The sequence below is a fragment of the Sceloporus undulatus genome, chromosome 9, assembly GCF_019175285.1.
Source record: "Sceloporus undulatus isolate JIND9_A2432 ecotype Alabama chromosome 9, SceUnd_v1.1, whole genome shotgun sequence".
Taxonomy (NCBI): domain Eukaryota; kingdom Metazoa; phylum Chordata; class Lepidosauria; order Squamata; family Phrynosomatidae; genus Sceloporus; species Sceloporus undulatus.
Genome location: NC_056530.1, coordinates 16,277,752 through 16,291,720, shown reverse-complemented (window position 1 = coordinate 16,291,720; position 13,969 = coordinate 16,277,752). Strand labels below are relative to the sequence as shown.

The 13,969-nt window shown below is 41.9% G+C and overlaps 1 protein-coding gene across 3 annotated transcripts in view; it reads right to left on the bottom strand.

Annotated features, from left to right (window-relative positions):
- ARHGAP33 (Rho GTPase activating protein 33) overlaps positions 1-13,969 on the bottom strand; it is a 46,244-nt gene that overhangs the window by 31,108 nt on the left and 1,167 nt on the right. For 2 of the 3 annotated variants that reach the window (XM_042440208.1, XM_042440210.1), the window contains exons 1-5: positions 12,457-12,489; positions 3,452-3,546; positions 2,618-2,702; positions 2,351-2,434; positions 244-381 (exon numbers count right to left, since the gene is read on the bottom strand). In XM_042440208.1, the coding sequence (XP_042296142.1) occupies positions 244-381; positions 2,351-2,434; positions 2,618-2,702; positions 3,452-3,546; positions 12,457-12,477 (423 nt within the window). In that variant the 5' untranslated portion in view covers positions 12,478-12,489. Of the gene's footprint in view, positions 1-243; positions 382-2,350; positions 2,435-2,617; positions 2,703-3,451; positions 3,547-12,456; positions 12,490-13,969 lie in introns of those variants that run through there. The other variant, XM_042440209.1, reaches the window with a different exon arrangement.

Genomic DNA, 13,969 nt, shown 5'->3' with positions numbered 1-13,969 from the left:
TTTTTGTCTCCTTCTTTTCCAAAGGAAGACCCTGGAAAAAGGTCCAAGATCTAGAAATTCTGGCCATGGTCTAACATTTCTAACACAGCCTTCCTCAACTTGGCACCCTCCAAATATGTTGAACTACAGCTCCCATCATCCCAAGTGAAGAGGACCACTGAACAAAGATTAAAAGGCACTGAGGGTGTACCTTCTTGCAAGAGAATCTAGACACACACCACAAAATGGTCCTCATACACTCACCTCAGGATGAGCCCGCACATGGCTGGGGGATGGCAGTTCAGAAAGCTGAGAAAAGCGCCTGTCAAAGATGCAGCAATGAAGGTGGGCATCCAGAGTGCGAAATTCCTCATAGCTGCGATGCACCTGCCAGCTCTTGCCCTATGGAAAGAAAGATGAACACTGGGTGCATCCACATTAGACAATCGTACCACTTTGATACTTTAACTATAACGGCTTGATCCTATGGAATCTTGGGATTGGTAGTTTAGGTGGTACTTAGCATTATCTGACAGAGAGTTCTAATGCTAGTGTTCAGGGGAGTGGACTAGAGAATTCCAAGTACATCACCAAACTCCTAATCCCAGGAATCTGTAGAATGAAATCATGGCAGCTGAAGTTAGATTAAACTGCTATAATTATGCAGTGTGGACACTGAGAATCAAATGGATGCAATCAACCAAATTTGCAGTCATTGAATGTATTTCTGCAGGGTCAGCATAAGAAATGTTTCTTTTTAAAAAATATTTGTACAAATAATAATAATAATAATAATAATAATTTTTAGATTGTAAATCTGAGGGCAGCGTTATATAAATAAAGCATAATAATAATAATAATAATAATAATAATAATAATAATAATATAAACATATTTAGGGGGAAATTATACATGTATGTAAATAAAATAAATACAAACTAATAAAGAGAAAAACAGTAACAACAGAGATAGCACATAAAAAGGCCTCATAATAAGAATTAAACAATGGATTTCAAATACTGAATATGTGCATTACATCCATTCAGTTACTTGTATTCTCTTCTAAATATTAATTATTTACTTATCAACTTCCTTCCATCTCAGTGTTGGTTGTTGCTGAACCTTAAAATTTCCCTTCTTATATGTGGAATCTTTCTACTATCCAGCAAAATTCTAATATCCTATTAATATTCCATTTAGTACCTGAATGATATATATGCCATGTAAACCCATTGGGTAACTTTGGACAAGTCACACTCTCTCAGGCTCAGAGGAAGACAATGGAAAACCCCATCTGAAAAATCTTGCCAAAACCTTAGGGTTGGCATAACTTGGAAACAACTCGAAGGCATACGACAACAACAACAAAATATCCATTTATATTTCTATACCTCAATAACCATCTTATCTGTTAGTCCAATTCTCTATACCTATCTACACTGGTACCCCGGGATACGAATTGATCGCGTTACGAAATTTCCGGGATACGAAAAAGTTACATTGGAAAAAACTGTTCCGGGATACGATGTTTTTTTCGGGTTACGAAATTTTTTCGGCGCGAAATTCAAACTGAAAGCGCGGCTAGCGGCTTTCCAGCGCTAGCGGAAAGCCTTTTTCGGGTTGCGAAATGTATCGGGTTACGAACGGCGCGGCGGAACGAATTAATTTCGTAACCCAAGGTACCAGTGTATATACATATATATGTTCAGACGTAATCTTAGAATTGTAGAGAAAAGGGCATAAGAGTAAATAAATCTATAATATTAACCTCTATACACTATAACACCCAAAGTTTTTTCTATTCTTATTTTAAACTACAGTGTTCAGACATTATTATTACATAACCATTCTTCTTCCAACACTTACAGCTATCTTTTGCTTGCATTTGTATAAATATCTTAATCTGGAACCAGTTTATTGTCAAAACATAGCACTGACCAATGGCCCCATTGGAAAAGCAAAACCTTCCTGATTGAGTCCATCCATCTTTCCTACCATTATTGTCTTTTCAAGTGAGTCATGCTTTCTTATGATGTGGCCAAAGTACAACAGCCTCAGTTTTGTCATCTTGGGTCCAAAAATAATCCAGTTTGAGACCGCTTTAAATGCGCTAGCTCAATGCTAGCGAATTCTGGGAAGTGTGGACATTTAGCCTGTGCCACAATAAACTACAATGCCCATCATAAATAAGAAATGTTTCTTCTACCTGTGTTACATCAAGGCCAAGCATCTTAATAAGTTATATTTAATATAATGTCTTGATTGATAAGCAACTACTGCTGACTAGTGGGCATCCCTATTGAGGATAAAGAAGCAAATCCTACTTAAACACATGCAACAAGTTGAATTACTCTCTTCATCTCTCGCTCACCTGACAAGTGACTTGAACTGCAAACAGCTGGTCTCCCTCCTCCAAGTTGTTGAGGTTCTCATTCTGCTCTTGAACTAGCTGCAGCTGCAGAGAGAAAGGAAATTCAAGTACCTTCTGCAACCGTCAGGAACTACACATTAATCTAATGTGCATGCACACACACACAAACATACCAACATGCTCCTAACTTGTCACAAGAATCAGAGCATCCACAGCAACTGTTCCTCTATCTCAATAGCCTTCAAAAAGGCAAGAAAGCAAACACACCTGGATATGTCCAAAGTCAACAGCTTCATAGTGAAAATGGGCACAGTCAGTCAGTTTGGGGAAGTGGCCCCGTGTGATGGAAAGCCTACAGAGGAAAAGAAGGGAAATGTTGTCATGGGTATCAATTCTAAGTCTGAGTCTTGCTTGGAAATCAAAATATTTTCCAGAAAGATTCAGAGTGAAAGGTGATTTTAAAAAATATATTTAAGGTGCTATACCTCCAGTTCAGTGCTGAACTGGCCAACCATCGTCTAGAGAGTTTGCACCAGAACCAGGGTTTGGGCCCTGTGTCATCCAGAGTGGGCGCCATGGAAAGGAGGGGAGGATGTTTTACTTGGCCTGTGCGGACAACCCATAAAACACAATATGCTTCTTGCCCATGTTTGTTGCTGCTTCTGTCCAATGCTCTCTGCCACCCAACTGGACTGAGTTGTCTAGTAGAAGAGGCAGCAAAAGCTAGTAAAAACCCGCAGCCACATCTCCTTTCACATCAGTTCAGACCAGCACCCAAAACGTACAGACTCCCTTCGTGACATTAGAAATGCCAACAGTCTTATCCAGTCAGCGATCCTTCCATTAAGAACCACTTGACAGGCAGAACATGATCCATTAAAGCCCTTCATAGCTAGAAAAATAATTATGTCTGAATGCTAATAGCACATCTGTAGGAGCTGCTTCAAAACCTGACAATGCTATTCAGAGCTTAGAAAAGTTATTTTCCGCAAACAACATCCCACAGGAAAATATGGCCCATGATCATGCTAAATGTGAATTCTGGGGGTGGAATCTTCACCCAACAGCTCTGAGGCTTGCCCTTCCTCTCCCCAGTTTTACCTCTTGGTCGGTTTCCCCTTGACGTTACTGGTTGCATTCCCCAAAGAGCGCACTTGACCCTCTCCTGATGTATCAATGCTGTCGCTGCTCCGGGCCTGTAATCAAAACAGCCAAGGTATGTAAAAATATTGTCACATCCCACAGAAACAATGATACAACAGTATTTCCCAGCAGTCACTCTTTCAGACTTATAGATCTTCTGCTACTATTTCACCCCTGAGCCAGATCAGGGGTGAGCTGCCACAGAGATTTCATGGTGTCCACAGACAATCAGATCTTATACAAGCAAACTATTGCTGTTCAAACAGGAATGGCCCCTTTCCGCTTCTTCTCTCCACTCTCCCAAATCCTCTCAAGATGTCCCAATTGTCAAGAACAGACTGTGGGGAGCCATGGGGGTCTGAAAAGAAGACAAGGAACTGGTTCTTCTTATGGATGCTGATCCATTGATAAAAGGACCCAAATAGATACAAGCAAGAATTTCCATGTGCAAAAGACCCAGGGGCCCATCTACCCACTGGGTCAAACTCTAGTTGATGAGCAAGAATATATTTAACATACCCTTTCCATCTTTTTATTTTCTTTCCCTGTTGTGCTTTCTAGTCCATCTTCCCTCGTTTATGAGGTACTTCTAAAACTAAACCCAAATTGAAAAGGATACACTGCAGTGATACTGTTAATAGGCCAAGCAGAAATGCAAAATGTATTATGCTAACTTTTGAAGCCCACCAGCTTCTTCATCAGGCAAAAATGATTAAAATAAGTGACGAAGGTAAAGAAAAGTGGCATTAGTGGAGTCTTGCTTCCTTGAGATGTTACAAAGAGAGGGTCTATACAGATAAAAAGTTCAGACCCTGCCTCCCTTCTCCAAAGGCTGTAAGATAACTGGGAATGAAATGAGTAAAAGAAAGCAACCCATCTCTCTCTCTCTCTTTCATTCTTGGCTGCTGGAACAACACAATCTATCTTTTATCTTGTGTTGTATAAATCAAGGATCATCTAGAAACTGATGCTGGTACAAAAAGACAGCCATTACATTATAGACATGGGACCAGGCTGTCAATCTTATCATAATTGCACTGGCTCTCAGTCTATTTCCAATCACAATTCAGAGTGTCGGTGTTAATCCTTCATGGGACCTGAGTACCTCGTAAGAACTCCCTGCTCTCATATGAACCTGACCAAGTATTAAGATCTTCCTCAAATGCCCTTTTCTAGCCCCTACTGGGAAGATGGCCTCCTGAAAAGATTCTATCCTAGTAGAATTGCTTTATTTATTCTGGGATCAGAGCAGAATTGGGGGAAAGGATCCTGGGCTTTCAGATGCCATTGAACACCAGTCACCAGCCATCCCACCCAGTGTTACCCACAGTAGCAGATGACAGGATCTGCACTTCAGCAAGATCTGGAGGATCAGACTTTGTCCTGTGTTTGACTAGATCAGTGGTTCTCAACCTGTGGTTGCAATCTCTTTGGGGGTCGAATGACCCTTTCACAGGGGTCACCTAAGACCATCGGAAAACACATATTTCCAATGCCCTTAGGAACTGAGACACCGCAATTTTATGGTTGGGGGTCATCACAACATGAGGAACTGTATTAAAGGGTCACGACATTAGGAAGGTTGAGAACCACTGGACTAGATGGTCCTCTGAGGTTCTTTCTAACTCTATAAGTTTTCCAACTCCCAAACTTTGGGAACCACTGGATTACTGTGAAAAAGAAAAGAAAAATACCAATGTCAAGGCAATATGAGCTGAGAGATAGAGCTGACTAGCCCAAGGTCATTCAGTGAACTTGATGGCTAAGTAGGGATTTGAATTCGAGTCTCTGGTTCAAGTGTAACCACTTCACCACCCTGGAACTCCAGTTGTATATCAATCATAATTTTGCAATCACAAATCATACAACTGCAAATTCTTTGCAAAAGCTCCTGTCTCGTAGTACAGGAGTCTACATATGAGCTGAAGACTAGCGGACCTCTGTATACAGCCAGAATGTACATCCCTTACAAATTGCAATAAGCCTTGTGCTCCCAAACAGATTGCATTTTTAACCTGGGATCCAGGAACAGGATGTCTGAAACCACTAGAGAATACCTTCCCTTGACAACATACTTGCAAAAATACATGAAGACTTTTCTTCATCTTCATTAGTCTTTCTCCCACAGCCCAAAATCAACTGTGATAGATCACAGAAAAACATATCCAGGGGTAGCTATCTTGGTCATGTAGCAAAGTACAATAACGTCCAAAATCCACAGAATAGTGATACCTTTAATAGGTCAAACAAAATGCACAAATACATGTTGCAAAATGCACAAATACATGTTCAAAGCACCAGTGGCTTCTTCATCAGGCAAAGATATTAAAGATCATCTGGCCCCATTTCTTTGTTATTGCTGCTGTTGTGTGCTTTCAATTCATTTCTGACTTATGACCACCCTATCATGGGGTTTTCTTGGCAAGATTTGTTCAGAGGAGGCTTTCCCTTGCCTTCTCTTGAGGCTAAGAGCATCTGACTTTCCTAAAGTCACCCAGAGGATTTCATGACTGAGCTGGGAATCGAACCGTTGTCTCCAGAATCATAGTCCAACATTCAAAATACTACACACAATGGACTGGAACATGGCGTTGGCGTGGCTTCCGATTTTGAGTGGGGGCTGCCAAAAAAACCACTTAACCTGTGATATTCGATACCAGGGTTTTCCCCAACTTTTCCTGAAAGGTTTGCATCAATCCCCGTTGTGAGCAGCGTGATTGATTCGGATCGCTCTGTATCATCCAAAGGAAGGAAGGCGCTCCATTTTATTCACACAATGTGTGAAAAACATAGGGGTTACAATGGCTCAAAGAGATTTGCAAACCAAAAACAAAATGGGAACAACAAACTCAATATGCATCAGTGTGGCAATCCACATTTCCTACCCATGGATGATTTTTAGGTGTTGTTTAGGTAAAACAAGCCAAGTGTAGTAGTCCAATTTTTAAGAATCTTTTCCAAACCTTTGTTGGAGCTAGAAACCTCAAATGATCACTTCATAGTCCATTGGCCTGCTCTTTAGGTTTCGCAAAAAGACAGGCTTCCGTCCCAAGTGATCTTCCTTTTAAAGTGTGCATTTAAGGGAAATTCCCACAGCTTAGCTCTGCATTTAAGACCAAAACGTGCTGCATCAGCAGTTTTTTGAGATCACTCCTTGAACTCACAAGTAGTTTCCTGCCTTACATAGTAATAAAAAACCAGGGGCTGATCCTGCCTAAATTAAAAAGATGGGTTCTTCAGTTAAAAAGTACCAGCACAGGGACAAGATGGCTCTCAGCAGAGTAGACTGTCCTAGGGATAAAGACAGACATCATTCTAACCCAAAATTAGGCACCTAATTGTTATATTTATGTTATACTAAATGCCTGAAATGTGAAGGCCATCCGCATTCACATGAGTGTGTGAATATCTGGGATCCAACAGGCATAAATGATGACTGGAAGCCATCATGTAATTAGGAGTGCCAGCATTCATGGTATGCCGGCCTGCAAAGGGGAGAGAATGCCCATTAGTTTTCAGGCATTGGAGTTTGTCAGACAAGGGAAATTGGAAGTATAATCCAATGGCAATCCGAACGCAATCATGGGGTTTCACGTTATTGCGTGAGAGGTGATCACACGCAATTTCGGGCAATGGGAAATCAGTCCGAACGCAATCATGGGGTTTCACGTTATTGCGTGAGAGGTGATCACACGCAACTGCGGGCAATGGCAAGCTATTTTTGGGCAATGGGAAGTCAATTCGAATGCAATTCGAAATCATGTAAATTCGCTGAACTAGTGAATTCACGTGAATGTATTCTGGCCCCACTTTCTTTTCATTCGAAATTAAGAGAAATTCCTCCCGTGGGATAAACTCCATATAGAAAACCACAGGTTTACCAGTCCATGAGCTCAATCTCTCCAGCTGCCAGTCCTTAAGTTGCACAAACAGGCCAAGAGGGAGATATCAGCAAATCTTTAGAAATCCACAGGCTTGCTGAAGTACCAAAAAAGATAATTCCTTAAGTGAGAGCCCCAGAACAGCTTGGTGAGCACACTAAGTAGCTACAAAATGCCAACTGAATAGAGGAGTGGAGCTCAGGAGAGAGAAATGTAATGGAGTCCCCTAGAAAATGTCAGGGCTGACTGGTTTGAACCCTGATAAAGAGTCTTTCACGTTGCAGGGTTTTTTTGCAAATCCCACTTGCGGTGTTAGTAATCCATGCGCTACACTTTACGGAATATTGCCTGGTTCTCTCATGAGGATATCAGAACTGTTCAAGTGCTGAAACATTACTTAGAAGCTCTGAAATAATATACACTCATTTTATAATTCTCAGTATCCAGAAAATAATGTTAAATGCCCAAACAGCTTGATGCTGCATGAATCAATGAAGTGCAAACGAAACAAGACCAAAATGGCCAGACGAAGGAGTCTTAGTACATCTCTCCCTCAGAATAAGTAATACAGAACCTGCAGCAACAGCCAATATGCTACCTCCGGGACTATAAATCCCATCATCCCCATTGAGCTGTAATCTTACTATTGTCAGATTCATGCCCAAGCTAAGTAAATAACAGTTTAGGCTGGCCTCAGATGACAAAGGGTCCTAAATACTTTCTGAATATTTTTTTAATCTGTCGAAATAATACATATTTCTTGTTAATAATTTAACTTAGGGCCTCAATGTGATTTAATCTGGCCTTTAGTCAAACAACTTGGAGAAGACTGTAATATATGCGCACTCTTGAACAGTTATGGTATTTCTGCAAAAGGTAGAAATCTCAATTTTTGCATATACTTGGAACAAAATATGTTGATTTCTAGAAAAGTGGGAAAGGAAGACAGAAAAAAAGTTGTGGTCCTTCTTTACGACACAGAAAACTAAAATTTCATACAGATACATTACACTGGTTTCTAGAAAAGTCTCAAAATAAGACTCTGAATGGTGAAAACTAGCAACACAGTTTACTGCACAACAGAAGCCAGTGCACAGAGCAAGCAATGGCACACGCATTGAAAACCAGAGTTCCATTTTCTTATAAAGGCTGCATTCAACATGTGCCCATAATGGCTGCCACGTGTGGATTGAGCCAGGGCCAGCCCAAGACATTTTGTTGGCTGAAGCAAACTACAAGATGGAAACCTCCCCTTCTTCTGCCACAGATCCATGCGCAGAAACTACAAGACACGACAAGACATTTCGCTGCCTTGGGAGGAGTAGCAAATACGATCCTCCTTCCCTTTGCAAGAGAAAAGGGATAGTTACCATGACTGCTCTGATTATTCTTTAGTAAGGAGAAGAAAATGCCATAACCATCCTTTCCTTTCCTGACAGCAGTAGTAGCAGCAATAATGATAATGACAGTCAATGACCGTCACCACACTTTGGCTGCATCCACACTGGAGCAATAACCCGGTTTGGCCCTGCTTTAACTGCCCTGGCTCACAGCTCTACTCTGCACCCCACAACAAACTCCAACTCCCAGAATTTCATAGCCTTGCGCCAGTTCAGTTAAAGTGGGGCCAAACTGGGTTATCTCTCCAGTGTGGATGCAGCCTTATTCTAACAACAGGACCAACCCAGACAGGCAACTTCATTTGACCTTAATACAAAGGATGGCAGGGCAGAACCCTCCACTGTTCCCGAGGGTTGCAGAGCATCTTTCCTGGCACTTCTCAGATCTTCCTCACCCACAAACAAAGGAATGGGCAAGGGATTAAGGAGCAATGGTTAGAGAAGGGGGACTGGCCATTCTACACATACACACCAGCATCCGCCACTTGAGGTGTATACCTTGTTCTCCTTTACGAAGTGGCCCTGTAGCAAGACAAACTGTCCTTGCAGCCTCTCTCCTACTGTCTTTCTCTAACTCACTTTGACTCTTTCACACTTACAGCACTTTGATACCACTTTAACTGCCATGGTTACATCCTGTCAAATTCTGGGACTGGCAGTTTGGTGAGATACTAGAGTAGTGGTTCCCCACTTTTCATTCTCCAGGTGTCTGATAATTCAAATCTCTTAATTCCTGAGCATCAGCCATACCGGTTGGGACTTCTGGGAGTTAGAGTCCAGAACATCTTGAGGACCAAAAGTTGAGAATCACTGCATTAGACTTCTCTGGCGGAGCTGTTGTTGTTTCTGATTTATGTGGACCCTAAGATAAACCTCTCACGGGGTTTTCTTGGCAAATTTGTTCAGAGGGACTTTGCCTTTGCTTCATCTGAGACTGAGTGTGACTTGCCTAAGGTCACCCAGTGGGTCTCCATGGCTGAGCAGGGATTCGAACCCTGGTCTCCAGAGTCATAGTTCAATGCTCAAACCACTACCCCACACTGGCAAATCTCTAGCAGAAAGTGCATCTTAAAACTAGAAATCCCATGGCCTATTACAGACTGCCAAAATAAAGCTGCTTTGGGTCTCTTTGGAGGTATGCTATTTAAATGATGCATGCATCCTAAGAATCCGGAAGCTGCACCAAAGCTGCACTCTGGTGCTTAGGAATGGAGTGTGGCTTTGGCGCGACCTCTGGACTCTTAGGACCCATGCATCATTTAAATAGCATACCTCCAAAGAGACCCGAAGAAGCTTTATTTTGGCAGTCTGTAACAGGCCCATGATTCCATGGGATGGAGCCATGACATTTAAGGGTCTATCAAGGTGTTGTAATTGTGGAGTGTGAAACAGACCTTAGGTACTCAGATAAACCTATTGGCGGGATACAGACTGGCAAAATGTAGCGTGGCGGTGGCAGCAGTAGGGTTAGGGAGCGCGCACCATTCAGATGCTCCCTAACCCTAGTACATACTAGGGTTAGTCTAGTACGTACTAGGATTAGCCTAGTACGTACTGGTGGCGGCAAAATGGCAGCACCCTGTCTACATGGGCACCACCATTTTGATGCAATGGATGCTTAGCATCCGCATGTCCCAGCATCATAAGGATGTCACAAGTGCGCCATTGGTGCACTGCGATGTCTTTATGGTGTCTCAAGGATGCGCTTTTTGTGGGTCCTTTTTGCAGCGTGAGGGAGCCGTGCGGGAGCAAAGCGAGACGCCGGCAGACCACCCTTTTTGGGCGGTCTTGTATAGCGCCATTGTCTACAACATTTGCATTTTCACTATTCAGAGTATTTTGGCTGTTTGTTTTTCAGAACAATCTGAAACACAACCTCTTTTCTTTAGTTTCTGTGCAACTTCACATTTCTCAGGTTATAAGATTAAGGGTTGGCAAGATGAGATAAAACCAAGGCACAAGAAAACTATACTGGCAAAACCCAGAAACATTCAAAACAAGAGACAGATTATTTTTTTCAAAGAATGAAAGACTGAGAAAAAGAGATCTCCACCTGCACCGTGCGTACAGTCATCCTACAATCACCTCTGGCAAGATCAGGTGTTGTAGTTTTTTGCGTTGTTTCAGAACCTGTCAAACCCGTTTGATCATAAGCAACTGTAGGATAGTTTGTGAAGCCAAGCTGCTTTCAAACCATTTTCAGATCTTTTTCAAAAACAGAATTAAAAAATAGAATCAAAAGTTATTGCTATCTATTTCCAGCCTTTTCTATTCCAATCCAAATCCAAAACAAATACAATGGTAGTTGGAGCTGCACAAGCCAAAACTGTACTGTAAATATAAATTTGATTTAATTAACTAATTTTATATGTTTTTAAACACTAAACTTTGGGAAGTTGAAGGGTTTCATGGCCGGCATCCATAGTTTTTGTGGGTTTTTCGGGCTATGTGGCCATGTTCTAGAAGGATTTCTTCCTGACGTTTCGCCAGCATCTGTGGCTGGCATCTTTGGACTTCACCATTGATTGTGTCAAGCCTTTCTCTTTCTAAGCCTAAAACGGATGGAACAGATTTTAATGTAGGCATTTTCAGCCACAATGACAGCATTTAGTCTTGTCTGTTGTCTTCTCTGTGTAGGACCATAGCAGAAAAGTGGCTCTATGTACCCCAATGTAAATAGTAACATTGCGGATTCTTTTTCAGACTACATCTGTTGCAATCAGGGTCATCCCAAAGCAAGGAACACCTTCACTGCACCCTCCTTTAGACAGTTTTTCCAAGTTGATTTCAGTGTTTTTATATTTTATAAAAATATATTTATATTTATATTTATATTTATATTCCACCTTTCCTTCAATGAGTTCAAGGCACTTGGTATATAATTCATAGCAGGGTGGTTTTTATGGAGCAGGTGGGTTTTTGCTATGCTTTGAACTTTTGTATATCTGTATGTCATTTTATATTGTGTTTAAATGGTTTTAATTGTTTTGGTTTTAATTGTTTTTGAATTTTACTAAGATTTTAAATGTTTTGTCTGTGAGCCGCCTTGGGTCCCTCTGGGAAGAAAGGCGGCATACAAATGAGATAAAAATAAGTAAGCAAGTAAATGATCTTGATCTCTTGATTCAAACTCATAATAGCAGACTCCATGTCTAGCAGCCCATGCCTAGAAATACTTCCACTGTACCCCAATAATTCAGAGACAGTGTGGTGTAGTGGTTTGAGTACTGGGCTACAACTCTGTAGACCAGGGTTCAATTGCTCAGCCATGGAAACCCACTGGGTGTCTCTGTGCAAGTCACACTCTCTCAGCCTCGGAGGGCGGCAAAGGCAACCCAGCCCCAAACAATTCTTGCCAAGCAAACCCTGTGATAGATCTTTGTTGTTACCTGTCTTCGAGTTGAACTCAACTCACAGAGACCCTGTGGTTGAGACATCTCTAAGATTCCCTGTCTTCCACTGTTCTGCTTAGGTCCTGCAAACAGAGTCCATCCTTAATAGAATTAATATATTAATATATAATCTATTATATTCTAGAATTAATAGAGTCCATCCATCTAGCGCCGCTGTCTTCCTCTCTACTTCCCTCCACGTTTCATAGCATTATTGTTTTTTCTAATGAGTCTCGCTTCTCATGATGTGTGCAAAATAGGAGAGCCTCAGTTTTGTCATTCTGGCTTACCAGGGAGATTTCTGGCTTCATCTGCTCTAGGACCCATTTGTTTGTCTTTTTGGCCGTCCATGGCATCCTCAGCCCTCTTCTCCGGCATCACATCTCAAATGAATTGATTTTCTTCTTCCAATCTGCTTTCTTCATTGCCCAGCTCTCACATCCATTCTTGGTAACAAGGGAATGCAACGGCTTGTACGATTCGAACTTTTTGGGCTCAGTTGTATATCGTCAGCTTACAGAGACCTAAATGCAAAGACAGACAACTGAGCCCAAAAGTTAGAATCACACAAGCCATTGTATTCCCTGTTACCAAGCATGGATGCGAGAGCTGGGCAGTAAAGAAAGGCACACAACAACAATACCAAATGCTCCAACAACTGCAGCAACAAATGGAGGGATGGCCTTCTAACTGTGTGGAGGAAGAGGAGCCTAGGCAGATGTGCCAGATAGCAATAGCAATAGCAGCTTCATTTATATACCGCTTCATACCACCTAAGCAGCATCTAAGCTAGTGGTTCTCAACCTGTGGGTTGCGACAGGGGTCGCCTAAGACCACCAGAAAACCCATATTTCCAATAGTCTTAGGAACCGAGACACCGCAATGTTATGGTTGGGGGTCACCACAACATGAGGAACTGTATTAAAGGGTCACAGCATTAGGAAGGTTGAGAGCCACAGCTCTAAGTGCTTTACAAGTGTAAGTGCATTTCCAGATCCGCTCAGTTACAATGGAGGAGGACCATGCCTCCCAATATAACCTCAAGGGGTGGTGGAAGGGGAGTCCATTTTTGACTGCCCTGGTTTAAGTTACATTTTAGTGTTGTTATTTAAGTTCTAGAGTAAGGGATAAGGGGATGCGTACTTTTAGTTATGTTTGCACTGTGTATTTGATTTATGTATTTCACTGTAACCCGCCTTGATCCTTATGGAAAGGCGGAATATAAATAAAATCTATTTTTTTTTATTTTTAGGGCAGAGGCATTTGAGGCTTGTGCCATGGGGCACCAAGGGTCGGGTAGAGCCGGGGATCCACATGCCCCCCTTGCCCTAAATCTAATGAGTTTCTCTACTTTAGGAGGATGGACCTTAAAAGCTAGATATGGGAAGGAGGAAGGGGGAGATCTGAGGAGATGGAAACTATAAGGGATGCTTTTATGGAGCCTCCTGACCCAGGCCAAGGGTTTCCTCCTCCTCTGCTGCTCCTCATGCCTAGGATCTCCATACAATTCAGAAGTATATCTCCCTTGGCTCATTTTAAGGCCGAACTGAAGACACTCTAGTTTAGGGAGGCATCCCAAATGGACCGGTTGGTTCATCCGCTGCTGACTTTTGTCTTATGTACGCCGGTCAGCATTATTTTAAAGGCATTTTAATACGCATCAGTGGTTGATGTTTGAGACTGTACAGCTTTTTAGCCTTTCCTTTTATAATTTTTATACTATTACTGTATTTACGATAGGGTTTGTTGTTAGAGTACTGATACCCGGGGGCAGGTTTTTAATTCTTTCCTTGATTTGACCCC